Source organism: Anser anser, assembly GCF_964211835.1.
Source record: "Anser anser genome assembly, chromosome: 1".
In the NCBI taxonomy this organism is placed as follows: Eukaryota; Metazoa; Chordata; class Aves; order Anseriformes; family Anatidae; genus Anser; species Anser anser.
Window position 1 is genome coordinate 183,383,236 of NC_139720.1, and position 21,709 is coordinate 183,404,944.

Genomic DNA, 21,709 nt, shown 5'->3' on the forward strand with positions numbered 1-21,709 from the left:
AAAGAGACGCCACCGCTCCCCCTCCACACACCCCCCCACACCCCACCCCACCCCCTTTCCCCCCAAAATGGCGGCGCCCCCCCCACCACCCTGCCCACCCCGGGCAAGCCACGCCCACCCCCAAGATGGCGGCCGCACCTCCCTGCTCTGCCCCCCGTCACCCCCTCCTCCAGCGCGGCCCCCATTGGCCGGGGCCGGCTCTGCGCACGCGCAGTAGCGAGGAGGTGCCACCTCCCCGCCCTCCTTCCGCCATTACAGCGGGGAGGGGAGGCGGGATGCCCTCGGCGCATGCGCGGCTCCGGGCGGGGGGCGCCCCCTGGCGGTCGGGGGCGGGGCGGCTGACGGGGGGGGAGGAGGAAGAGGAGGGGGAGGGGGAGGAAGGCGACCGGCATCACTTCGACGGGGCCCCCGAGAGGCTCTGAGGGGGTTTGTGTCAGCGGAGCAGCGCCGTGAGTTTTTCCAGCCCTAACGATTCTATGATCTGCTCCTGTTTCAGCCCTCGGCTGCCCTCAGGAGGAGGAGGAGGAGGAGGAGGAACGGGAAGAAGGCTAGAGCAGCCCTAGCAGACGCAAGGCGAAAGAAGTAAGCCTTAAATAAACAAACGCATGCCCCGACAGCCCGCAGGCACGTCCTGTGAGGAGGTTTTTTTGTAGGAAATTGCATTATGAGGCTCTGCCCCCAGTCAGACCCAGGGGCTGAGGCGCCCGCACGCGGGGCTGGTGTGTGGGAGCTGCCTGGAGCAGGCTGAGGGCTCGCTGTGCCGGGGGTGTGCCGTGCTGTGCCGTTTGTGGTGGCAGCCAGAAACACAGCGCCTTCAGTTGGGCTTTCGTTTAGTCCGCCAGATCCTTGCTCTGTATTGCGTCTGTTGCGAAGCAGGGTCGGTAAATTTCTCGCCTAAAACAGGCGTTTTTCTTTCCTGAGTGTGCAAGTTTTGTTGTTCTACAGCTGTAGCGACAACTGTAGTGACAACGTTAATTAAAAAAAAAAAAAGAAATGTGAGCTAACAGGAAGCGGGTGGTTTTTAGGTTTAGCTGAACATGTTGGATTGTATGGGCCACCTCATCACAGCTTCGTGTTTTAAGGGTGATAAGCTGTGTATGTTTAAAAAAATGGTCCTCACCACTCATTTCCTGTGAATGTTCTTCAGATAGGTTTTGGTGCGTAGCTTTGAAAGCGGGATGGCTGTTTCACCACAATCGGGTTGCCCAGGGAGGTGGTGGAGTCACCGTCCCTGGGGGTGTTCAAGGTTGGACGTGGTGCTTAGGGACATGGTTTAGTGGGTGACACTGGTGGTAGGTGGGTGGTTGGACCTGATGATCTTGGAGGTCTCTTCCAACCCTAATGATTCTATGGTTCTATAATCCTTTCTCCCACAGTGTTCTCACAGTTTCCCACTGTAGGTATCCCCTTGTATAACTCTTGAAAAAGTACCAACAAACGTTTTAATTTCTTATCTGAGCTCTTAATGTGTCCATTCTGCACCTCTTGCAGTGCTGTACAACTGCCTTGAAGAGGAGAATCGTACCAGTTCCAGGAAAGAGACAAATGAAGGTAGTATAATTGAGACTTATGGAGGGAAAGGAGAAGGTGGAATATATTTAGCACCACTTCTAGTATGAAAGTGGTACGCGGATGACAATAGTTTTACCTTTCATGGTGTATAAATAAGATGTGTGTGAGTCCTACAGGTACTCCATAGGAAATGCTCACCCAAGTATTTTTACTGGTAGCTGGCATACGTAGCCCTGGCTTTGGCTCCTCTTTTCTTGCTCTAACATCTAGCTGCTCCCACACAATGCTGGGGAAAAAAAAAAAAAAAGAGAGATGGCCACAAAGATCCTATAGAGGGGAAAAGAAAATCCTTCTAGAAATACTTCTAAAGCTGACTTAGGGTATTGCCACCAGATGTCAGCGCACGCCCTGAGTCACCAGCTGGTGAGACCAGTTTGAAGGCTGACAAAATAGACCCATCCTGTGTCTGGTCGTTCCCTGTCCTGAATGGTGTGGACATCTCTTTTTTTTTTTTTTTGAAATGGAAAATGATACCATGAGCTTCACATGCGGTGTCTCCGTGCAAAACCAAGCTTTTGCTGCTGGAGTTTCAGAGCACTCCGGCATGAGAATTGGAGCGTTTCCAAGGTGAGTGACAAGCACGCACGTAGTAACGATGTGGTCTGTTTGCTTTTGGCCTACACAAGATTAAAACTGGCCAAGAAATGAAAGACTCTGTTCTGTCATCCATCCTCTGAAGTGGTCTGTCCACCAGTGCTATCCAAATACAATAACCATATTGCAGTGTCTGAAAACAGATGAGATGTAATGGCAGCAGTTTTAATCGGCAATGGTGGAACTTTTTACTAGCATTTCTGAATGTGTTTTTTTAAACGGGGGTCTTATATACGCTTGTTCCTCAGTACTTTAAATTTGTGATACTGTTATGCACAGCAAAAGGGTGGGAATGGCCCAGGGCGCACTTTGGTTCTTGGAGCAGTAACGTGGGATTCCAAGAGGCATTGTAGCCTTTTTTTGTAGTGTGACTTTGCTCTTTCCGCCTTTTTTTAGTATTTCTGTGAATATAAAAGCTCACTAAATAGTGTTGAGAGTCAGTGCCAGATCAGTCATTTTACAAGTGAAGTACTTTCTATGTTCCTGTTTATATTTAATGTTAAGCTTTTAACTGCTGCTGACAAAAGGTTGTTACTTTCTTGGCTTTGTCATGATGCTTTTGTGGGTAACCACTGGCTCTCTACTGACGTAGTGTTACTCAGTTTCTGTTATACTGAGCAATGGAAGTCATTCTCTGATAAGAAAAATTGAAAAAATACTTGGCAAGCTTTACAAGAAAGCCACATCTGATTACTTGTGATACTTGTGGTATCATAAGTCTGCTAGCCAAAACTTGCCATCTTGAAAGCAGGCGATAAACCTAGGATGGTGACAGTGGACTCTTGAAATGGGGTGGGAAAACGGTTTTATTTACTCTTTTGTGCTTGATATTTGAAGAAGAGAAATGTTAACCACAACAGAGAGTACATTCCATTTTCTGGCATGGTCTGGTGACACACTGAATCATATTCTCTTTTTAGTGTCCTTGCCAAAGACGTACTAATACTTTAACAGCTTTCATGAATGGGCTTAGTACCACAAATACGTATGCTTGGAAGAGAAGAGGTGTGATGAATCAGGTTCTAACTGGTGGCTTAATTTTGTTTTTTATTCTTTTAGCAAAATATTCTTTTAAATATTTCTAATGGAGGTATGATATAAGTGGAATATTATTCACTGCAACTAATATAACTTGGTAAGCAAAATTTGCCAAACTGCTGTTATCTGAGAATATGGTCAGCGTTTTTTCCCCTAGAAAGCTTACTGAAGAGATCAAGGGAACAGGACAATCATCTTATATAGCTAAGGAAGGTCATTGCTTTAAAAAAAAATCCAAATTTTTCTTTAGTAATCTGTTCAGTTCGTTCAGTTGAAAATATTCTCCTTTGTCACTTCTATGGATTTCATTGATGACTAATTCATAGTGGAATTAATTTGTTAGTATTTGGAGAAAGGCTTCCAGAGCACCCTTTGTAGACATGCTTGAAAAATTATTTGAAGGAGTTTCATGGACCATCAGAAGTCACTCCAGTTCATCACTAGATTTCTGTTTTGTTTTCATGATTAGGGTTAGGAATCGACTTTCAAAAAAAAAAAAAAGTTTCTTGCCAGATTTTTCAGAAGTGCTGGGCCCCTGCATCCCACTGAAATGATTATGAGCCTCTGAAAAGTCCATTAAGAACTACTCTTCTTTTTTAGACTTCTTGGGAGCTGTACAGACTTGTAAATGGAAATTTGTATTTCAGGTGATTTGAAGGCGTTTTGGACCCAAATGGGAAATAGAAGAGTAGACATCATATTTGAGCAGGTGCAAGAAGTCCTGCTGTTGCTAAAGGAAAAGATCAAGAATGGAACTGCCACAAACCAAGGTTTGAAATCCTTGTAATGGTTCAGCAGGACTGCAACTGAGCTGTGGCATATTTCGTGTAGGGCTGCGTGATACCTGCCACAATTCAGATCTCTGAGTTTGTTCCTTAGCAGTTGGCTTTTTTAAGCAATTTTTAAAATGTTTCTAAAAAAAAAACAAAAAACATTTCAGATGCATTTTGCCATATAATCGTTTTGCCCCTGTGCTTTTTCAAAGTGTTTTTTTTTTTTTTACGCACACAGAATAGGAATGTTTATTCTTGAGAAGTAATGAAATATCTCCAGTGCCTTGTGCTTTGTTCATCTCCAAAAGTTTTAGCCTTTAAGGCTGATTCAGTGAATTGAATGGGTTTGTGGTGAGATGATAGACTTGTAAGTACTATTTCATGTTGGAGAAACTGGTAACAGTAATGCATTATAAGATTGCTCCTGATTTTCATGGTAATAAGTTTTCTTTATCTGCATCAAAATTGGGAGTTTGGTAAGCCTGGAGCAGTACACAGGTGGTTTTGTTTGTTTTGTTTTTTTTAACTGGTCTATTTAACTTAGAAATTATTTCATTTTTATTTACTTCGGTGATTTAATAATCTGTGCAACTTACTGCTTCTTCTGTGCAAGAAAATGCACAGCAGTGTAAGACACTTTTAAACTCTGCATTTTGGTGCTTGCTCTAAATTGGTGCGGTGTTTTTTTTTGTGAACTTGCGTTCCTATGTCTTGATTTTTGTGAGGAAATATTCCAGAATTGCAGAGCTAAAAGTTGAACTTGAATCCCCAGATGATGCAATGAGACTGTGAGGTACTTAAATTTGTACATTCTATGCTTTGTTCTGTAAAGATTCAAAGCTAAATTGTTAATATGGATTTTACTGTCATTTCTGTCAACTTGTGATGTTTATTGCATGGGGCAACAGGTTGAGGCAGAAGGAGTCTTCTTCGTGTTTTTACAGTCTGAAGGCCGTGCCCAGCAACTTACGAGTAGCATTAATTTGGCCTGACAAGATTCAGCCCTTTTTTGGTGGGAGATGACCAATCTAGTGACAAAGTAAAGAGAGAAACTTACATTAATTTGTATTTACACGTATTACTGCCTCTGGAGGCTGCTGGGCTTGGCGTGTTTAAAAGCATTCCAGCAGCTTTGCAGAAGGCAGGGGATGTTCAGTTCTGGTTCACAATTGCTAGCGTGAGCTGTGACTTCATTGCAGCTCCTGGATGTGCGTATTGGGATGCATCCTGCTAGGACTGCAGTGCCAAAAGTTTGTAATAGTCTGAGTGTTGCAATGCTCTAGATTAGCATAGTCCGGAAACGATGTTTCTGGAGGACTTAAGGTTCATTTTACCTTTTAGCAGTCCCTATTGTCACTGTCCTTAATATCTGTTTTGTTTCTTTGTAACCTAGAATGCTGGCAGGCTTGGGCACTGGTGAACGAAGCTAATCTAGGGGATCTTTTAACTTTGACAAACGGTATGTGCATCTTGATTGTATTTATTTGTTCTGTGGCTTGAATTTCTTTTGTTTTACGTACGAGGAGTTTATTTCCTGGTTTTGAAGTGAATAATATAGATCTCAGAAGCCCGTTGGCATTGCAAACAGAGGAAAAAAAAACTAAACCGTGGCATCCTTTTACCTCAAATAGTGAAGAAAAATCTGTATGTTTCCTATATGTGTTACCTCTGTGCACTTTGAAAGCTACATGGGAGATTTTAATGCACAAGTCATGTGGTGGTTGGCAAAAAGGGGGAAGATCTTTGCAATGCATTTCTGTCTCAAATTTGTCGATGCACGCCTAACCTAAATTTCCTCCTTTGGGGCAAGGGAATGGCTGGGAGGAAGGGAAATGGCAGGGGGAAGGGGGGATGGAGAAAAGAAACAGGAGAGAAAGCAGGAGAGTGTGTGTGAGGGAGAGCTGCTCACACACCTCTTTATGCAAACGCATTACTTCTGTATAAGTTCAAAAAGTAGTTTCTTTTTAGTAGGGAACTTGTCAGCATGCTCTGTTAGCTATAGTTCATAGCAGTGCATTGTCTTTAATGTATTCTGGCAATTCTCTCTTCAATAAGGGAAGTAAGTTTGATTATAAATTTAGATTACTGATGTTTTTGCTTATATTCCACATTTTTTCAGCAAGCGAAGTGGTTGATGGAGATGGTGCACAGGAAATCAAACCTAAATTGCATCGGCTTCTTACAGATGCCAGCACTGCAAACTCAGCAGAAGGTTCTCAAAGGTCAGTGTATTTATTTAATACTTCCAATTTAGCAAAGCTCGTTAGTCTACATGTCTTTATTGCACTTGAGAGAGTATTCAGTCTCACTCTGGAATTTTTAAATTCATTGTTTTAAAATCAACTTTGAATCCTGACAATTTTCAAAGGAAAAATATTTTTAACTTGGCCTACATGGCCAAGATGGCCTGCAAGATCAAAACCTGAGGTGTTGAGTAGACTTGTTTAATATGCCACCTGAGAACCCTGCAGAATAAAACAGGGCATTTAGATCCGAATGAAGTTCCATGAGTATTTCCAGGGCTACCGGGGCTGGGACTTAAAAGTTTTGAGTTCAGTTCTCAGGGTTTCACAGGCTGTGGATTGTTAGGCAAATGAGTCTTTGTAGTTATGCTCAGGTAGTAGCTGGAAGATGGAGGCAAAGGTGTACTGTTCCTTGTTTTTTTAATTCTTTTTTATGAATGTTGTTTCAGTCTTCTAGTACGTAAGCTCTTTCTGGGCAGGAGCTGCTGCTGTCCTTTATTTGGGATGGCGCTGTGTGTCTTCATATGGCGTCAGGCCATGTTGCGTGATGCAGACGGTCGTTCAGTGAAACCCTTGGCCTTCCAGCAGTGGGCTGTTACTTTCCCACAGTAATAATGCTGAACCACTAGAAGACAGGTTGTTTTACTGGTTGTCTGAGATGCCGTTTTTTTCTTTTTTTTCATTCGAAATAGCAAAAAGGAGAAGATGGAAGAATTGGATTCGGGGAGCAAAGAAGCATCTAGTGAAATTCGATCTGTACCTTTAAGCCCCCAGTATCAGAACCACAAGTGCTCTAGTGCGTGTCTCACCAACAGAGCAGTAAGCTCCTACAAAGGTGAAAATCCTCTGAAGATCCCAATCCTGCTTCACTTTGAAAGACGCCACGCAAAAGCAGACTGCCTTTCGAAAACACTGGATGTGAATTACAAAGCTCCTTGTGGCAGGAGTCTGAGAAGCTTCCAAGACGTGCAAAATTACCTCTTTGAAACAGAATGCAATTTCTTATTTATTGATCACTTCTCTTTCAACACGTACGTACTGCTGGGCAGGAACACTGTAAATCCCAAACCCCTTGTGTATGACTTTGATATCAGCAATGGAGCTGAGTCTGTGCCCGTCTCCTTCTGTAACGATATTGACCGCGCGCGATTACCTTATTTTAAATATCGGAGGGCATCGTGGCCCCGTGGGTATTATCTCAACAATTTATCCACCATGTTTCTTGACTCGTGTGACTGCACAGATGGCTGCATCGATAGGTAAGTGGAAAAACTGAGTCCCAGGCAAACAGTGGGGAAGACATTTGGGATCTTATCAATGTCTTTAAATACCTGAAGTGTGGGAGACAGAGGGATTTGGCCAGCCTCTTTTTCAGTGGTTTATGGGGATAGGACGAGGGGCAATGGCCACAAGATGGATCACAGGAAGTTCCGCACCAACATGCGAAAGAACTTCTTCACGGTGAGGGTGACGGAGCACTGGAACAGGCTGCCCAGGGAGGTTGTGGAGTCTCCTTCTCTGGAGATATTCAAGGCCCGTCTGGACGCCTCCCTGGGCAGCCTGCTCTAGGGAACCTGCTGTGGCAGGGGGGTTGGACCCGGTGAGCTCTCGAGGTCCCTTCCAACCCCGACAGTTCCGTGATTCTGTGTAATGTATGATGTGTCAGTGTTAGGGGGATGTTGGAAGCACGAAGGTGCACAGTACCAAGCAGTGCCAAATAATGAAAGGCCGATGCTGCTGGGATTTCTGCAGTAGTTGTCTTGTGCTCTGCGTTGACTGAAACAACTGGGTCTTTGTCTCCTCCAGAACTTGGGTGCTCCTACCTGCCCAGCATCTGTTGTAGGGAAAGAAATGAGCAAGAGAAGGATTATGTTCCTTTATATTCCTTCCCAAATGGGCAGTGCTTCTTCAAGTGGAGCTGGAAAGCAGATCTCGGCTTTGGGAAAGGAGTGGGGAAGGGAGAGTCGTGTACTAGCAGAGGAAGGCTCATTTTTCTGGCAGACAGGGATTCTTCATGACAACTTCAGCTGCAGGTCCCTCTGGGATGGTATCCTTCAGGGCTGGGACTGGGCAGCCTGGGGAGATCAGTCGTGTGGGCCATGGGAGGTTACTTAAGGCAGAGGAAGAAACCCCCATTCGCCATCTCTACATCCCATCCTTCCTCATTCCTAAACAACAGCTATAAAACGCCATGGTCACAGGACACGTTTATGCTCTGGACAGTTAGAACCACAGACCCATTAAGGTTGGAAAAGACGTCCAAGATCATCTGGTCCAACCATCCCCCTACCACCAGTGTCACCCACTAAACCACGTCCCTAAAATGTTCCAGTGATGTTGCTCGTTACTATCTCTTTCTGAAGCCTTGTAGCTCCGGACCGCGTATTGCTCTGCGGGAAACTGCCACAGTTCACATCTGAGCTTAGCAGTAACGCTGCCTGCTTTCTTGTGGGGTATTTGTCCACTTCCCTGAAGGGTGTTTGTCTTTAACCTGATCTCTGCCCGGAGGTGTTGCCTTGTTCTTGAATCCATTTTGTATTTTTGGTAGCTGGGGCAGTTGCAGATACTGGCGTGCAGTATATTAATGAAGCTTCAGTTATTCAGATTACGTAGAGCAGTGGGGAACGGCTAGCACATAGCATGCTCCTTCTGTGTGCTCAACTTCCCCAAGAGCTGAGATACTTTGGGGGAGTCAGGATTTGTCCAGTTGCTGCTCGCACAAAGCCTGCGAGTCTTTGGATTTGTCATAAGATGTGAGAGTCAGCATTACTGCTGGAGTTCTTCAGTGGGCACTGTGGAATTCTTCACTTCCTCCACCAGAGCGGGAGGAAGGTGATGGAGTAGTGGCTAGCAGACCAGGATGCTGTGCCAGAACAGGTCATTCTCATTCCTTCATTCAATCAATTTGATTATGTCCCGTTTGTAATTAAAAATAATATGTTTGTGCATATAGTCAAGTACATTTTAAATGATGTAAACTTGATTTACACAGCTTCAAATAGATTCTGTTTTCCATGTGATGTTTTACTTTTATCTTCTAGGTCAAAATGTGCGTGCCTACAGCTAACTGCAAGAGGCTGTCATAAAGTTTCTCTGTCTCCAAGTACTAAAACTTCTCGTGGATACAGCTATAAAAGACTGGAAGGGCCTGTTCCGAGTGGGTAAGAAAGAACTAATAATTACTATTTTATTTGTATACCTTTGCTTTACTCCTGTAGTGTTTCTGGATTACTGAAACCTTCATTTTTTGTCCCAGTGTTACTGGCAAGTCAGGATGGATTGGGCAGAAATAATGACTGACTTGAGTAATGATGGGGGAAAAAACACTTTTGTACTGCAGATTACTGTGGCTTTTTGACGGTGCCCTGTGTTTGTGCACAGGTGATGGAGGAAACAAATTATTGTTCCCAATAATATTGTTCCCTTTTCAGTCCTTGTTGCTGTGCAGCGTTGACTTCTGGTTGGGGTACAGGATTAAAGCTGCCAGTGCACCCAGAGACAGATGGAAAAAAGCACAGTTGCGAATTCTTCTAGTGGCATTTGTTTAAATCCTAAAACTCCTGACAGCTACAGTGAGGTCTCAGCAGACAGGTTGTCTTTGCTAAACTCTGCTCAATCATAGAATGAGGTATTTCATAAAGATTTCTTCATCTGTGTGACTTACTCTTGTAAAATAAAAAAGTAGCATTTATTTTTCTTGTGTCCTTATAAAAAATCTGTCCAACTCTTAAAATCGATGAGTCAGTAGTCATGAGCTTCAGAGCACTGCACAATCAGTTTTAGCCAGGGTCTTTCTTTTCATTCAACTGCCTTATTGCTTAGTGCTCAGGAGGGAAATTTATAATGGCAACTTCGCTTTGGTAATGCATTCTTTTATGTTGTGTTTTGTTTTCTCTTGACAGAATTTATGAGTGTAGCGTGTTGTGCAGGTGCGACAAGATGATGTGTCAGAACAGGGTTGTACAGCATGGCATTCAAGTTCGCCTGCAGGTGTTCAACACAGAGAAGAAGGGTTGGGGCGTCCGCTGCCTGGATGATATCGACAAGGGGACGTTTGTTTGTACTTACTCAGGTAACAGAAAGTGACCTAGGGAAGATTTATAGCATAATTCTCCCTCCCCTGTGGCCTGTGCCCTGGAATTTCTTTGAGAACCCAACAGGGAAATAGAGTGTTGGAAGAGAAGTGAGCCACTGTGATCTTAACTTGCAGATGATCGAACAGACAGAACTTTGAAGAACTCTGCAATGTAATGGTGCCAGACGAATTCAAAAGGTTCTAGAGCATTGCCCATCTCAGACTTGACTTTTTTTCCCTTCACAGGTCCATGCATCCTATGCCAGGGCTAGTTTTCCTTCAGTATAAATGCATTGAAATTTTGCTTTCAAAATAATGCTCTTGCCTTTCATGTAAGTTAGAACTGATACAGCGTGACCCATCTTAGCAAAGAAACAATCTTAAAAAAAAGTCATTTTTCTTCCAGGCAGATTAATGAGCAGAACTGAAGCTCAAGTATTGGGAGGTGCCAGTCAAGACAAGAAAGAGGAGAGCGCTGTGAATGACAGCAGGCGCGGCGTTTTTTCCAAAAAAAGGAAACTTGACTCCAGTTGCTCAGATTCTGAGATTGAACTAGTGCAGACTGGCAAAGATCATGTTCTTGAGAAGCAGGAATCTTTGTCTCAGACTGTGGATAATGAAGATGAATCATCTGAGTAAGTTTACCCGAGGAAATGTAAGAATAGCAAAACTTTATGTTCTTGTATTCTAGAAAGTCCTATATACAGTTTACTGTAGAACTGAATGCCCTCAGCCAGAGGATGTTTCTTTTTCTTTCTCAACATTTTTTGGTTAAATCCTAATTTGTTCTAGTGGGACAGAGTTATTTCTGTATGCTAATTTCCTTGATGGTGTGTATCCCGTATCATTTTCTAGAAATCCCATTTGTACGTGATCTCTTCAGGATCATTTGTAAAGAGTGAAGTGATTAAAAAATACTTGATGACACTGAAGGATTTGATAACAAATTAGCCACTAACTGTCCTGTGCTTTGCTCTCAAATTTCTAAACCTCTTATTCTTTGTAACGAAACCTGGCCTGCTAGTTTCAACCCTTTCTTGTAAGGAGTCTGACAACAGACTTCCTTTTGCAGTAAATTACACGGGAGTTCTAATCCTGTTTTCAATTTATGGTCTCATAGCCTGACAAGACTCCTAAAATAAAATTACAGCAAAATAATGTGTGGCTTTGTCAATATCATGCTGTAGTAATTATCAGTGATCTGCTAGATTTTACTTTTACTAAGTGCTTCCCCTCTAAATTGTAGGGAAGCATGATATTAAATTCGTTTTTACTCTGCTGCTATCTTAAATTTCATTTTTATTCTCAGGAAAGGAAATTAATGTTTTACATGGGAGCTATATAAAAATGTGACACACAAAGAATTTGCTAGTCTGGCTCCTGAAAGAAAACAAAACCCAATCCAGCTGACATGAAAAAAACTTCTGAGAGAATATCAGTGGGCTAAGCCCTACATGTCATTCACCCAAGCAGGATGCCTTTAAAAGGGTGAACAGCGTAATCATAATAATATTAAAATATTACAACTTCTTATGGCAACTGCAACTTCTGAATTTACAAAGGGGTTTAAATCTTAAGAAAGACTTAAAGAATAGCATTTTTTGGCCATTACTGGTAGACCAAAGAAATACGATGTTTTTTCATGGCAAGAAAATACATGTAAATATTTCAGTTTGAAGAATTCCTTAAATAGGAGCTATTACTTATTGCTACATGCTGTATGGACGCTCTGATTAGGTTGAAGCTGGTATTTTCTACTGCAGTCTAAATATAATCAAAGTAAACGAGACTTCTGATGTTTTAAGTACATATGGCAAAGACTGTTTCCCATCCTTCCTCAACCTTCTCCTGATGTGAAAGAGTGTGATGTGAAGTTCTTTTGTGTGAGAGTATTTTCTATATCTGCCATGTTTTGATTCCCTCTCTCTATCCTTTATCCCCACATCTGTTTTGTTTTCCTGTTTGAAAGCTACACTGTCAAAAGTGTTGAAAGTGATGGCAGGAAAAAGGCAAAACTCTCTCTGTAGGTGCTGTGTTTTGAGGTGATTTGGTATAATAGTTAACAGAAAGCTTGGTTCTTGGGAGTACTGAAGGAGGACGTACAAGCAGCTGCTTATCTCTCAAGAAAAGTATGCTGAACTGTTTTATAAACACCACTGAGAACTTAACCCAGTTCCTCAAAAAGCAGTTGGGGTGAAAGTAAGACTGCAGGTTCTGGCGTGGTCTGCTCTAAATGTACTAGAGGCTGTTGGAGAAATGTGTGTTGTGAGAGTTATTTATGTGTCATCTTGTCTTTTGCGATTTCCTTTTGAACTTTCTGCACAGAGTTCACCCAAGGAATTCGAGTGTTGCCGCAGTGAGAAGGCCTGGAACTAGAATAGCTGTTGTTCGTAATCGCCAGCTACAAATGGTAATAATCATAAGTGGCTTTAAAAGAGGGATTTTCTTTTCACTGTGCTGAATATAAGCATCAATTTTGACCTTTTCATCTTACACACTTAAATTCTACCAAACTTTCTTCGTGAGATTGTCACGCTGTGAGCTGAGCTGGAAGCTATACCCCATCCCTTCTCCAGTACCGTCCCTTCAGCACTTTCACTGAGAAGGGCATTAATGACATCCTTCGTTTCTCCATCCTCACCCTTCACTGGTGCTCCAGCCAAGAGTCTCAATAAATGATTCTCCACCTCCATCTCCCGTTGTAGCTAATTGCAGGGTTAGTGCTAATATTTTTGTGATGTCTCCCTGAAAAGTGACATAGCAGGAAAAGAAGGGAATAAAATCTCGAGAGCTGGATGGAGTTAGCTCAGCGGCACAGTTGGGAGAATCTCATCTGCCCCAGGGTGTCAAGTGCTGTAAATACATGCAAAGCAAGGAAGCTGGTGTGAACTTACTCTGCAGGCTCCATTGCACACGATGTTTTCATGCAAAAATGTGGCAGTTCTGTGCATTTTGGTGCTCCCATAACTGATTGCCTTCTTGTAGTGGGAGGCGAGAAATCTTGCCACTTCTGTTTTATTAAAACCACGTAAAAAGCATATTTGGGCTTTGGTTCAGCAGCTTATACAAAAACATTTAAACCCTGGTGAGATTGTTTGCACTTATCTACTTAATGTAAATATTACATTGAATGGGGAACTCCTTCCAGGTTATTCTGAAGGATGACTTGAAATTAAGATGCATGTTGCATTGCAGTAAATGTTTGGACCTTTGGAACTCAGTCATAGCCGTGTGTATAGCCAAGTAGGTTTGAAACTTAAGCCCTGGAGTCCTAAAATCCATTTGTTATCCTGTGTTGACCCAGAGTTGCATACAGCAACAGTACGTCACAGCCTTTTCACTTATTTTTTATTCTGTTTAAAGGAAGTTGATACACTGGTGCACAGTGCCAGCTCAGATGAAGATAATAGTTCTCAGCCTCATCAGTCAAGCAAAACAAAACTAACCAGTGGAACAAAGAAAGGAAAAAGTAGGTTTGCAGAGCTGTAAATACTGCACTCTTAGTGTACTCGTAAACTGTGGGCTTTGCATGTGTGCAGGCCTGTTCTCAGAGTAGGGTGATGATGTCCACGTAGTGCTTAGGCTGTCTTAGCGGAGCTCAGCAGTACAGAAATTACTGCTGCCTTGCATATTACAGCCCATCCATTGCTCCAAGGCAATCTTTTGCCTGCAAACTTGATCTTGGGCCCTGGTGAACAGTCTGTAGAACAGTTTTTCAAATGCAGGGCAGCTGTGGGGAAAAGGATGTAAGGGGGAGGGCGGGGGGCGCTCAACCTTGGGAGGCGATGTGAAACTGATGCTGTTTGCACACGCATCTTGTTTCTGTCTTTATTCCAGTTTGTGATTCTCTCAGGAATGAAATTAAGGAGAACGATGGTAAAATGCCATGCAAAAGAAATCAGTCTGGAGTGGGATTTGAGAAGAAGGGAGAGACTTGGGTCACTCACAGGAGCCTTGGGCAAGTGCTTCAGGCAATGCAAGGGGAAACGTAGTAATTTGATAGAGAAGTGATGAAAGGTGTGGAAAAGGGCAGTTACGTTAAGGCTTTGTAGCGAATAGTGAGGAAGCTGAATGTATTTTGGAGAACAAAGAAAGGTGGGTGGATAAGAGGCCAGGGCCAAACAAGGGAAAGGCTTTTGCTTCAAAGCAATACTGAAAAATAACTTCCATGTCCATTGACAGGATCCGTTCAGCAGCAGAAGGAAGACCATACCGTGAAAACTGGACAGACCGAGCCTGCTGACACGGACAGTGCAGAATGCAAAAGGAAGAGTCTGTCTCTGCAGGGTGTTGCTTGCGGCAAGTCGGATGTGCTGGATGACACTCGTGTTATGAGGCCATCCAAAAATGTTCCCCAAAAAGCTAACCACAAAGAGGAGAATCGCAGGCAGTCAAAACAAGGCACGTTTTGCAAGGAGGCTGACAGTGATGGGTCGCTTCTGAAGAATGCTAACGAAGAAAATATTTATATACTGGATGCCACGAAAGAAGGGAATGTGGGTCGTTTTCTTAACGTAAGTAAGAAGTTGCATGCATTGTCTTACGTGCCTTAGCTGGAATAAATAAATGATGGATTTGCATGAGTTGGAAGGCTTTTGCAAAAAAATCTGTCCTGACATAACCCAAATGCGTGGTGGGTGCATGTGAGGGCAGCTTGTGGCACTGCCTGCACTCTGAAGTGACAGAACAGAAGGTAGGTTCCTGCCAGCTGTGAGTGCTTCCGTAAGGTAATGCATGGTACATACTAGCTGTAGGTTTTGGCACCACTAGATTCCAGAGTGAAAGATTTCCAAGTCATGAGTGATACCTGTTTTCTGAATTTTAGTATAGCACCTCTTCCTGGGGGGAGAGGGGCTGTCCAGAGATCAAATAGCACATTTTGAACTACCAGCCTTCTCCCAGCCCCATTTCTTGTTCCCAAAGCATTGTAAATTCTGGCTTATGCTGATTTAAGGTAAGTGTTGTGATTTTGTAGGAAACTTCTCTATAGTTAAATCACATGTTAAGAAAGTGGTCTGTCATGCTTGGATAGATACCTGGTTAGTAAGTCTTTTAACTTTGACTTTTCGAGGAAATAGCAATGAATTCCAACAAAAGTCCAACTAAGGTGAATGTTTTATGCATACATCTGGATGTGCTCAGCAAATAACTTATTTCTCCATTGGCATCGATACGTATTTTAGTGTAAAATCTTGAATATACTTGAGCATTTCCTCGTTGCAGAGGCAGTATGGTGGTAAGATTGGCATAGCGCATCTTGCTGAAACCTTCCTTCTTCACCCATCACCATACCTGTGTTCCTGCGTGCACCTGAATGACGTTTAGCATCTCATCTCTTCGCCAGTGCACGCAATCATTTCATCTATTAATTGCTCCCCTGACTGACATCGAGAAACATCTGTCACATACTGATTATTTGTGGTACGGCCCGAATCAAAGACGATTCCTCACCATAAATTCCTGGAGGGCAGCTTGATAAATGACCTCGATTTTCCTAGGCAAAGGTACTTCCATGATATGATGGAGATTAAAAAAAAATAAATTAAAGAGGTATAGTTAAAGCAAAAAAATAGTGGTAGTGGCATTGAATAATGGAGATTGTGTTGACTGGAAAAGGGGAGGAAGGAACTACCTCTAACAGTGACATACTTGACACAAAACAGGTCTTTTGGCCAAGGACCGGGTCACTTACTCTTTCTAATTCATCTATTCTGTTTCACAGCACAGCTGCTGCCCAAATCTGTTTGCACAGAGCGTGTTTGTAGAGACTCACAACAGAAGTTTCCCGTGGGTGGCTTTCTTCACAAACAGGTGATTTTTATTTTATTTTTTTGGGAAATGTAATGTGTTTTTTTCAAGGCACTAGGGAAGAAAACAGTGCTTAATTATTAAGAAAAAGTTATATTAAGGGTGCAGACATTTAGATCATGAAACTGTAGAACTGCCTTCTTACCAGTGACTTCTTACTATTCACTAAAGGCTGAAGAAATACAGTTGTTTCAGTGCAAACTGAATAAAAAAAAAACTCATTAGCGATAATCAACGTGAAGAGTGGAAATGACTTTTGATGCATCCATTTTGGTCATTGCCATCTTCAGTGGAAACATAGATTTAACCTATTTTTCATGGTTCTTTAGAAAGCCAAGATTCGTTGGTCTCAGTGTCGTGCCTCAAAGAATGCCCAGCAGAGCTGTGTCCCAGAGGGCAGGGTCGGCGCATACAGGTTCTTAAGGCTGATGCGCTTTCTCTGTGAGCCCAACGAGCTGACTCATTCTGTGTACTGCAGCGTGTCTTGGGGAAGTGGCAGTAAGGTACTCAGGTGGAACTTCTCTGAAAGACAAAAAAAAATGTGGCTATCTCCTCCTGGATGGCAGGAAGGGGAGATACAGAGAGCTGGCACCAATGAGATGAAAGGAGGAGGCAGCTAAACCCAGGAAAGGAAAGATTAACGATATGACTGAAGTTAGCTGATGGATTTGACAACGGGAGTGCTAGGTGAGAATTTATAACAGAGAGGAGAGTTTAGTCCAGACAAACAGGGATCCTGGAGAACACTGATACTCTGTGGAGCTTTGCAACCCTAGGCCCAGCCCCTGGTCCCCTGCTGACGCACATGCTGTGGATTGCACTGTGAGGAGGGCTTCCAAGCGCTCTGAAGATAATGCTTCTGAAATACAAAGGTTGTGGTTTAGCTAGAATCTTTCTTGCTCAGGTACTCAGTAAAGAAATGTGTAGTGGGGATTGAGGCCAGAGGATAGAGGCAGTAGTGGTCAGCAGAAGATGCTTAGGGAAGACGGTTGTTGAAGGAATGTTCCCTTGGCTTGTCCTCTGGCTTTCTGGCAGTCACCCCTTTGCAACTTTTCTAGATTAAGGGCTCCATCTGGATCATTGAGCTTAATTTTATGTCTTCTGTGAACTTTCCCAGTCACCTTTTTATTTCTTTTACGTTTCTGGCTTCCGGAACATCCTAAGGTTATCAAGTCCCAGATTGCAGTTATGCTTCGCTTGAAAAGTCCTCATTTTGTTTGTTCTCAGCCTGCTGCCTGATAATTCACTGAACTTCACTTATATCTTACCCTCTGTGAAATATCAGAGAATTACTCTCTTGTTTGTAATACTTGTATTTTATTGCTTTTTCCACTTGGTTGTGCCTCAGTATCTTAGTATTTAACTTGGCATTTGTTTGGGGCAGTGAATTTCCTACATTTTCAAATGGCCTCTCTCATATACTTGTCACAGGGGCTGGTTCTTGAGGATCATGTGTTTAACTTTGAATCTTAGGGTTTGGGCACGTAAATGATGCAGTTGCATTAAAATGTAGCCAAAGATGATCCCCTTCATCCACAGTACACCTAGAGATCTATTTGAACCACAACGATGGGCTGTACACAGTAAAAAGAACAAAGCTGCCTGTGCTCTCGTTTAGATGTGTTCACTTATCTGCTTTTTTCCTTTTTTTTCTTTTAACTTTTCCCCCCAGAATTTGCCTGGAAGTTAGAGTTGGTTGCTTAGACTCTGGCTCTATTATACCGCTTGATAAATTCTTTTTTTCTAGCTACAGATATTTGCACTCTCCATAGCTCTGATAGGCAAAGCAGCGTGTACCAGGGACTCCTTATATCTCTTGGTTCTCTCTGAGCTGCACGCATGATGCTTTTGCCCCACGCGCTTTTGGGGTTTGCATGTGGGTTGTTGGTGACAAATGGTGAACGCAATCCTGTTTCACTGAGTTCAAACGAATCAACCAAATATTTTATTTCTTAGGCATGTGAAAGCTGGAACCGAACTCACGTGGGATTATGGTTATGAGGCTGGAAGCATGCCAGAGATGGAGATTTCCTGCCAGTGTGGAGTTCAGACGTGCAGGAAAAAAACCTTATAGGTCAAGCTTTCCTACTGTCAACACTTCATGTACCTGGACATTTATATGCTGGAAGGGACTGTACAGTGAACAGTGCACTTAAACAAACCTGTGGTGCTAACTATATTGAACAAAAATGCCTTTTATCTGATTGTTTTTTAAACTTAGAGTTAATTTTCATTTTTATGGTTTACAGGAATAGAAATATCTGTCTTAAGAACAGGCATCAGCCGTTTCTTAGATTACTTCTGTGCTCCTCATCTTTCCCCTCCCTTCCTTTCCTTCACAGGCTGGAAGAACTCATGCTTCTCTCCAGGCTGCAACAGAAACCTGATGGGCGCAGAGCAATGGTTAGTTGATGTTTTCCTGTGCCCTCCTGCAATGATGAGTTAGCAAAACTCAGTTTTCTGAGACTCATATGAATGCAAGCCTGTCTGTTTTGGGGGTTAAGAATGTTTTAAATATACCTAAGCCTGCTGAATCCAGTGGTAAGATGAATCAGAACAGTCTCGTAGAGCTGTGGTCACGCTACAGAGTGAGCTGGGCAAGTCCTGCTGGTGCTGCAGAGAAACGGTTGCATCCCTGTCCATGTTTATCACACAGTGAAATCCTTGGAAATCCAGTGGGCCTCATTTCAGTGCCCTGTTGTGTACTGGGTGATAGGTGAGCCAGAGCTGTCCTTGCTTTGCGCTCAGGATCACCTTGAACTCCAGAGTCTCTTCCTGAAACCGTGTCCCTTAGGGCCAGGTCCACACATCGCCTTAGCTCCAGGAATGGGAACTCCACCACTTCAGGGCAGTCCGTTCCACTGCTTGACCACTGACCTCTCCATGAAGAAATTATTCCCAACGTCCAATCTAAACCTCACCTGGTGCAACTGGAGGCTGTTTCCTGTTTGTCACTGGATAAAAGAGACAGACACCCCCCTCACTGCAGCCTCCTTCCAGGTAGCTGTAGAGATCGATGGGGTCTCTCCTCAGCCTCCTTTCCTCCAGACTAAACAGCCCCAGTTCCCTCAGCTGTTCCTCAAGTGTCTTTTTCTAGTCCCTTCACCAGCTTTGTTGCTCTTCTCTGTGCACACTTGAGCAGCTCAACATCATTCTAATGCTGAGGGGCCCAAAACTGAACGCAATATTCCAGGTGCTGTCTCAACAGTGCTGTGTACAAGGGGACAGTCACACTCCTGGTCCTGCTGGCCATGCGAGCTCCTGATGCAGGCCACGATGCCATTGGCCTTCTTGGCCACCTGGGCACGCTGCTGGCTCACATTCAGCGGGCTGTTTACTGGTACCTGTGTGTGCTTTTCTGCTGGGCAGCTTTCCAGCCACCCTTCCCCAAGCTTATATCGCTGCATGGGGTTGTTACGACCCAAGTGCGGGACCAGGCCCTTGACCTTCTTGAATGCCATGTGTGTAATGGTGTTCCTGGAAAAGAGCAAGGCATGGGTATGCAGGCTTCTGAATATTTTTGGAGCCTTGTGCAAAGAAGGGGGAGTTTAAGCTGGTCCTGGAATTCATCTTAACTTCATGAATTTCAGAAGCTTGAATTTTCTCATTGTTAGAATACTCTGGAGGCCGTGCATGGCTGATCACGTGTAATTTCTGTTGGTATTTGCTCAGCCATTAGCAGATTTTTTTTGTCATTGGTGTTCCTGTTTTACTGGCTCCAGAGCAGGGCTGAAACTGGCTCCCTGGCCTGTGTTGGAGGGCGACGTACCCCATGGTGAACCTGCTCTTCCATGGCACAGCCAAAACTACAGCCCAGGAGCGTCCTTACAGAAATGTCTCAAGCGTAAACATGTGAAGGCAGCTCAGAGAAGACGTATAGAGCTCGTCACACCCATCACCCACCAGATGCCTTCCTCTAAAGTTTGTTCACTTACTCATTGACACCTCTGAGAGATTCCCATGCAGGTTCCTCAGTAACCACTATTAAGAGCGCTACAGGTGCCGTATGGTTTTTCAAGAGCTCCCTGCATGGTCACATGTCGGTATCATGGCTGTGATGTGAAACAGAGGCTGCGTATGTCTGTGATTTGGTCTGGTGAGAGAAACAGCAGCGTGGTCTATGTCCCAAGGTAGAGGGGCTGGACAGGTTTAATGTCGTGGTGTTATAGTGAGAAGGAAGGAGGGAAGGGGAGTTCATAGTGGATTTTCTTCAACCTGAAAAATGCCACACAGGGAGAGAGGCCTCTGCACCTACTGCCTTGGGCATATGGATACCAAGAAAACGGAGGTGCTTCTAGAAGCACTATCTCATCTCTCTGGTGGCGTAGGAGGACACAGCAAGAGGGAAGGGACCCTCAAGTCACAAGCATTAAACTCGCTCTTAAGTACAACTTTGTTAAACTCTGCACTTGATTTTACTTGCCTGAATGCATGTTATGCGTATGTGTATTGGTAAGTGTGCACCAAAACATGCTTAAATGTGTTAACCTGAAGGAGCAGGGGGTGATGGTGTATAATGGAAACCATAGCATGAAAGATTTCATGCTTGGGTCAGCAGCGCTACCTGTATCTCCAGGATGCTCTCAGATTTCTCAACAAGCTCAGTACATACAAGGAGTTTAAACCTTTTATAAATGGACCTTTCACTGAGAGATCAGACCTGTGAACTGTTCTGTGAAGTATGAGACCTCAGCTCTTCTCTCCCACTAGCCCCCAGGGCTGGTGCAGAAATTGGAGTTGAGGCTTCCTCACTGCCCTGCCTGCAGCTGTGCGTGGGGAGGGGAGAGATTGCTTCTCCCCGGCCTGGGGGAGCAGAGCTCCAGCCTCAGGGTTTTAAGACCTCCGTATAGGATACGATTCATCAGACCAGGTGGAAGCTGGAGGTCTCCAGTCCCAGCTCTCATCTAAAGGCAGAGTACCTTCTGTTTCTTGCTACAGAAAATATCTGGTCTGCAACTGTCCACGAGCATGTTGTCAGTGTGGATTTTACTCTACATAATGGGTATGATGGGGCTTTTTGGCTGGCTGTGTTTATCAGCTCTGTGTTCAGAAGGGGTGCTTCAGCCTCCTCCTGCACGTGAGGATACACCAGGTTCTGCTGCTGCAAACCAGCTTTTACACCCCTCACAGTCTGATGCTTTCATTGCTTGTCACTGCAACAATTGAGACCAGAGATAATAGCCTGTATACTTAAAAACACCTTACAAGGTACATTTTTAATTGTTGTTTTGTTTTTGCAGTTTTGTTTTTGTAATTTTATGTGCATGGGTTCTGCAGAAGGTGCCTGGCAAGTACCCTCTGCAGATCACGGCTGTGTCAGTTCAATAGGCATTGCAAGAGTGCTCGTTCAACCGTGGCAGGCAGGTGCTCAGCCGATCCCAGCAAAGCAGGGCTCAGCACACGCAGCACTTTCTTGGGAAGACAAACACCATCACCCCAAACGTCCTCCTTTCCTCTTTCTCCCTCACGTTTTATCGCTGAGCATGCCGCCACGTGCTGTGGGACATCCCCTTGGCCAGTTTGGGCCACCTGTCCGGGCTGTGTCCCCTCCTGGTGCCCCCCAGGCTCCCTGCAGGCAGGGCACCACAAGGGGCAGAACCGTCATT

General features: G+C 44.0%; 1 protein-coding gene across 3 annotated transcripts; it reads left to right on the forward strand.

The window, feature by feature from the left end:
• Window positions 1-323: 323 nt before the first annotated feature.
• Window positions 324-20,228, forward strand: LOC310880399 (histone-lysine N-methyltransferase SETDB2-like). Of its 3 annotated transcripts, XM_083796160.1 has the most exons (15): window positions 324-582; window positions 1,492-1,551; window positions 3,852-3,974; window positions 5,371-5,436; window positions 6,097-6,199; window positions 6,913-7,479; window positions 9,262-9,381; window positions 10,123-10,292; window positions 10,702-10,930; window positions 12,621-12,705; window positions 13,659-13,764; window positions 14,478-14,809; window positions 16,018-16,106; window positions 18,060-18,177; window positions 18,446-20,228. In XM_083796160.1, coding segments are annotated over exons 1-14 (2,169 nt in total). In that variant the 5' UTR covers window positions 324-581; the 3' UTR covers window positions 18,446-20,228. The 3 variants fall into 3 exon arrangements, with proteins under 3 accessions (XP_083652286.1, XP_083652288.1, XP_083652287.1); XM_083796162.1 differs by lacking the exon at window positions 18,446-20,228 and having other exon boundaries at window positions 325-582; window positions 6,913-7,251; window positions 18,060-18,373; XM_083796161.1 differs by lacking the exons at window positions 324-582; window positions 18,446-20,228 and adding an exon at window positions 632-877 and having other exon boundaries at window positions 18,060-18,373.
• Window positions 20,229-21,709: the final 1,481 nt, after the last annotated feature.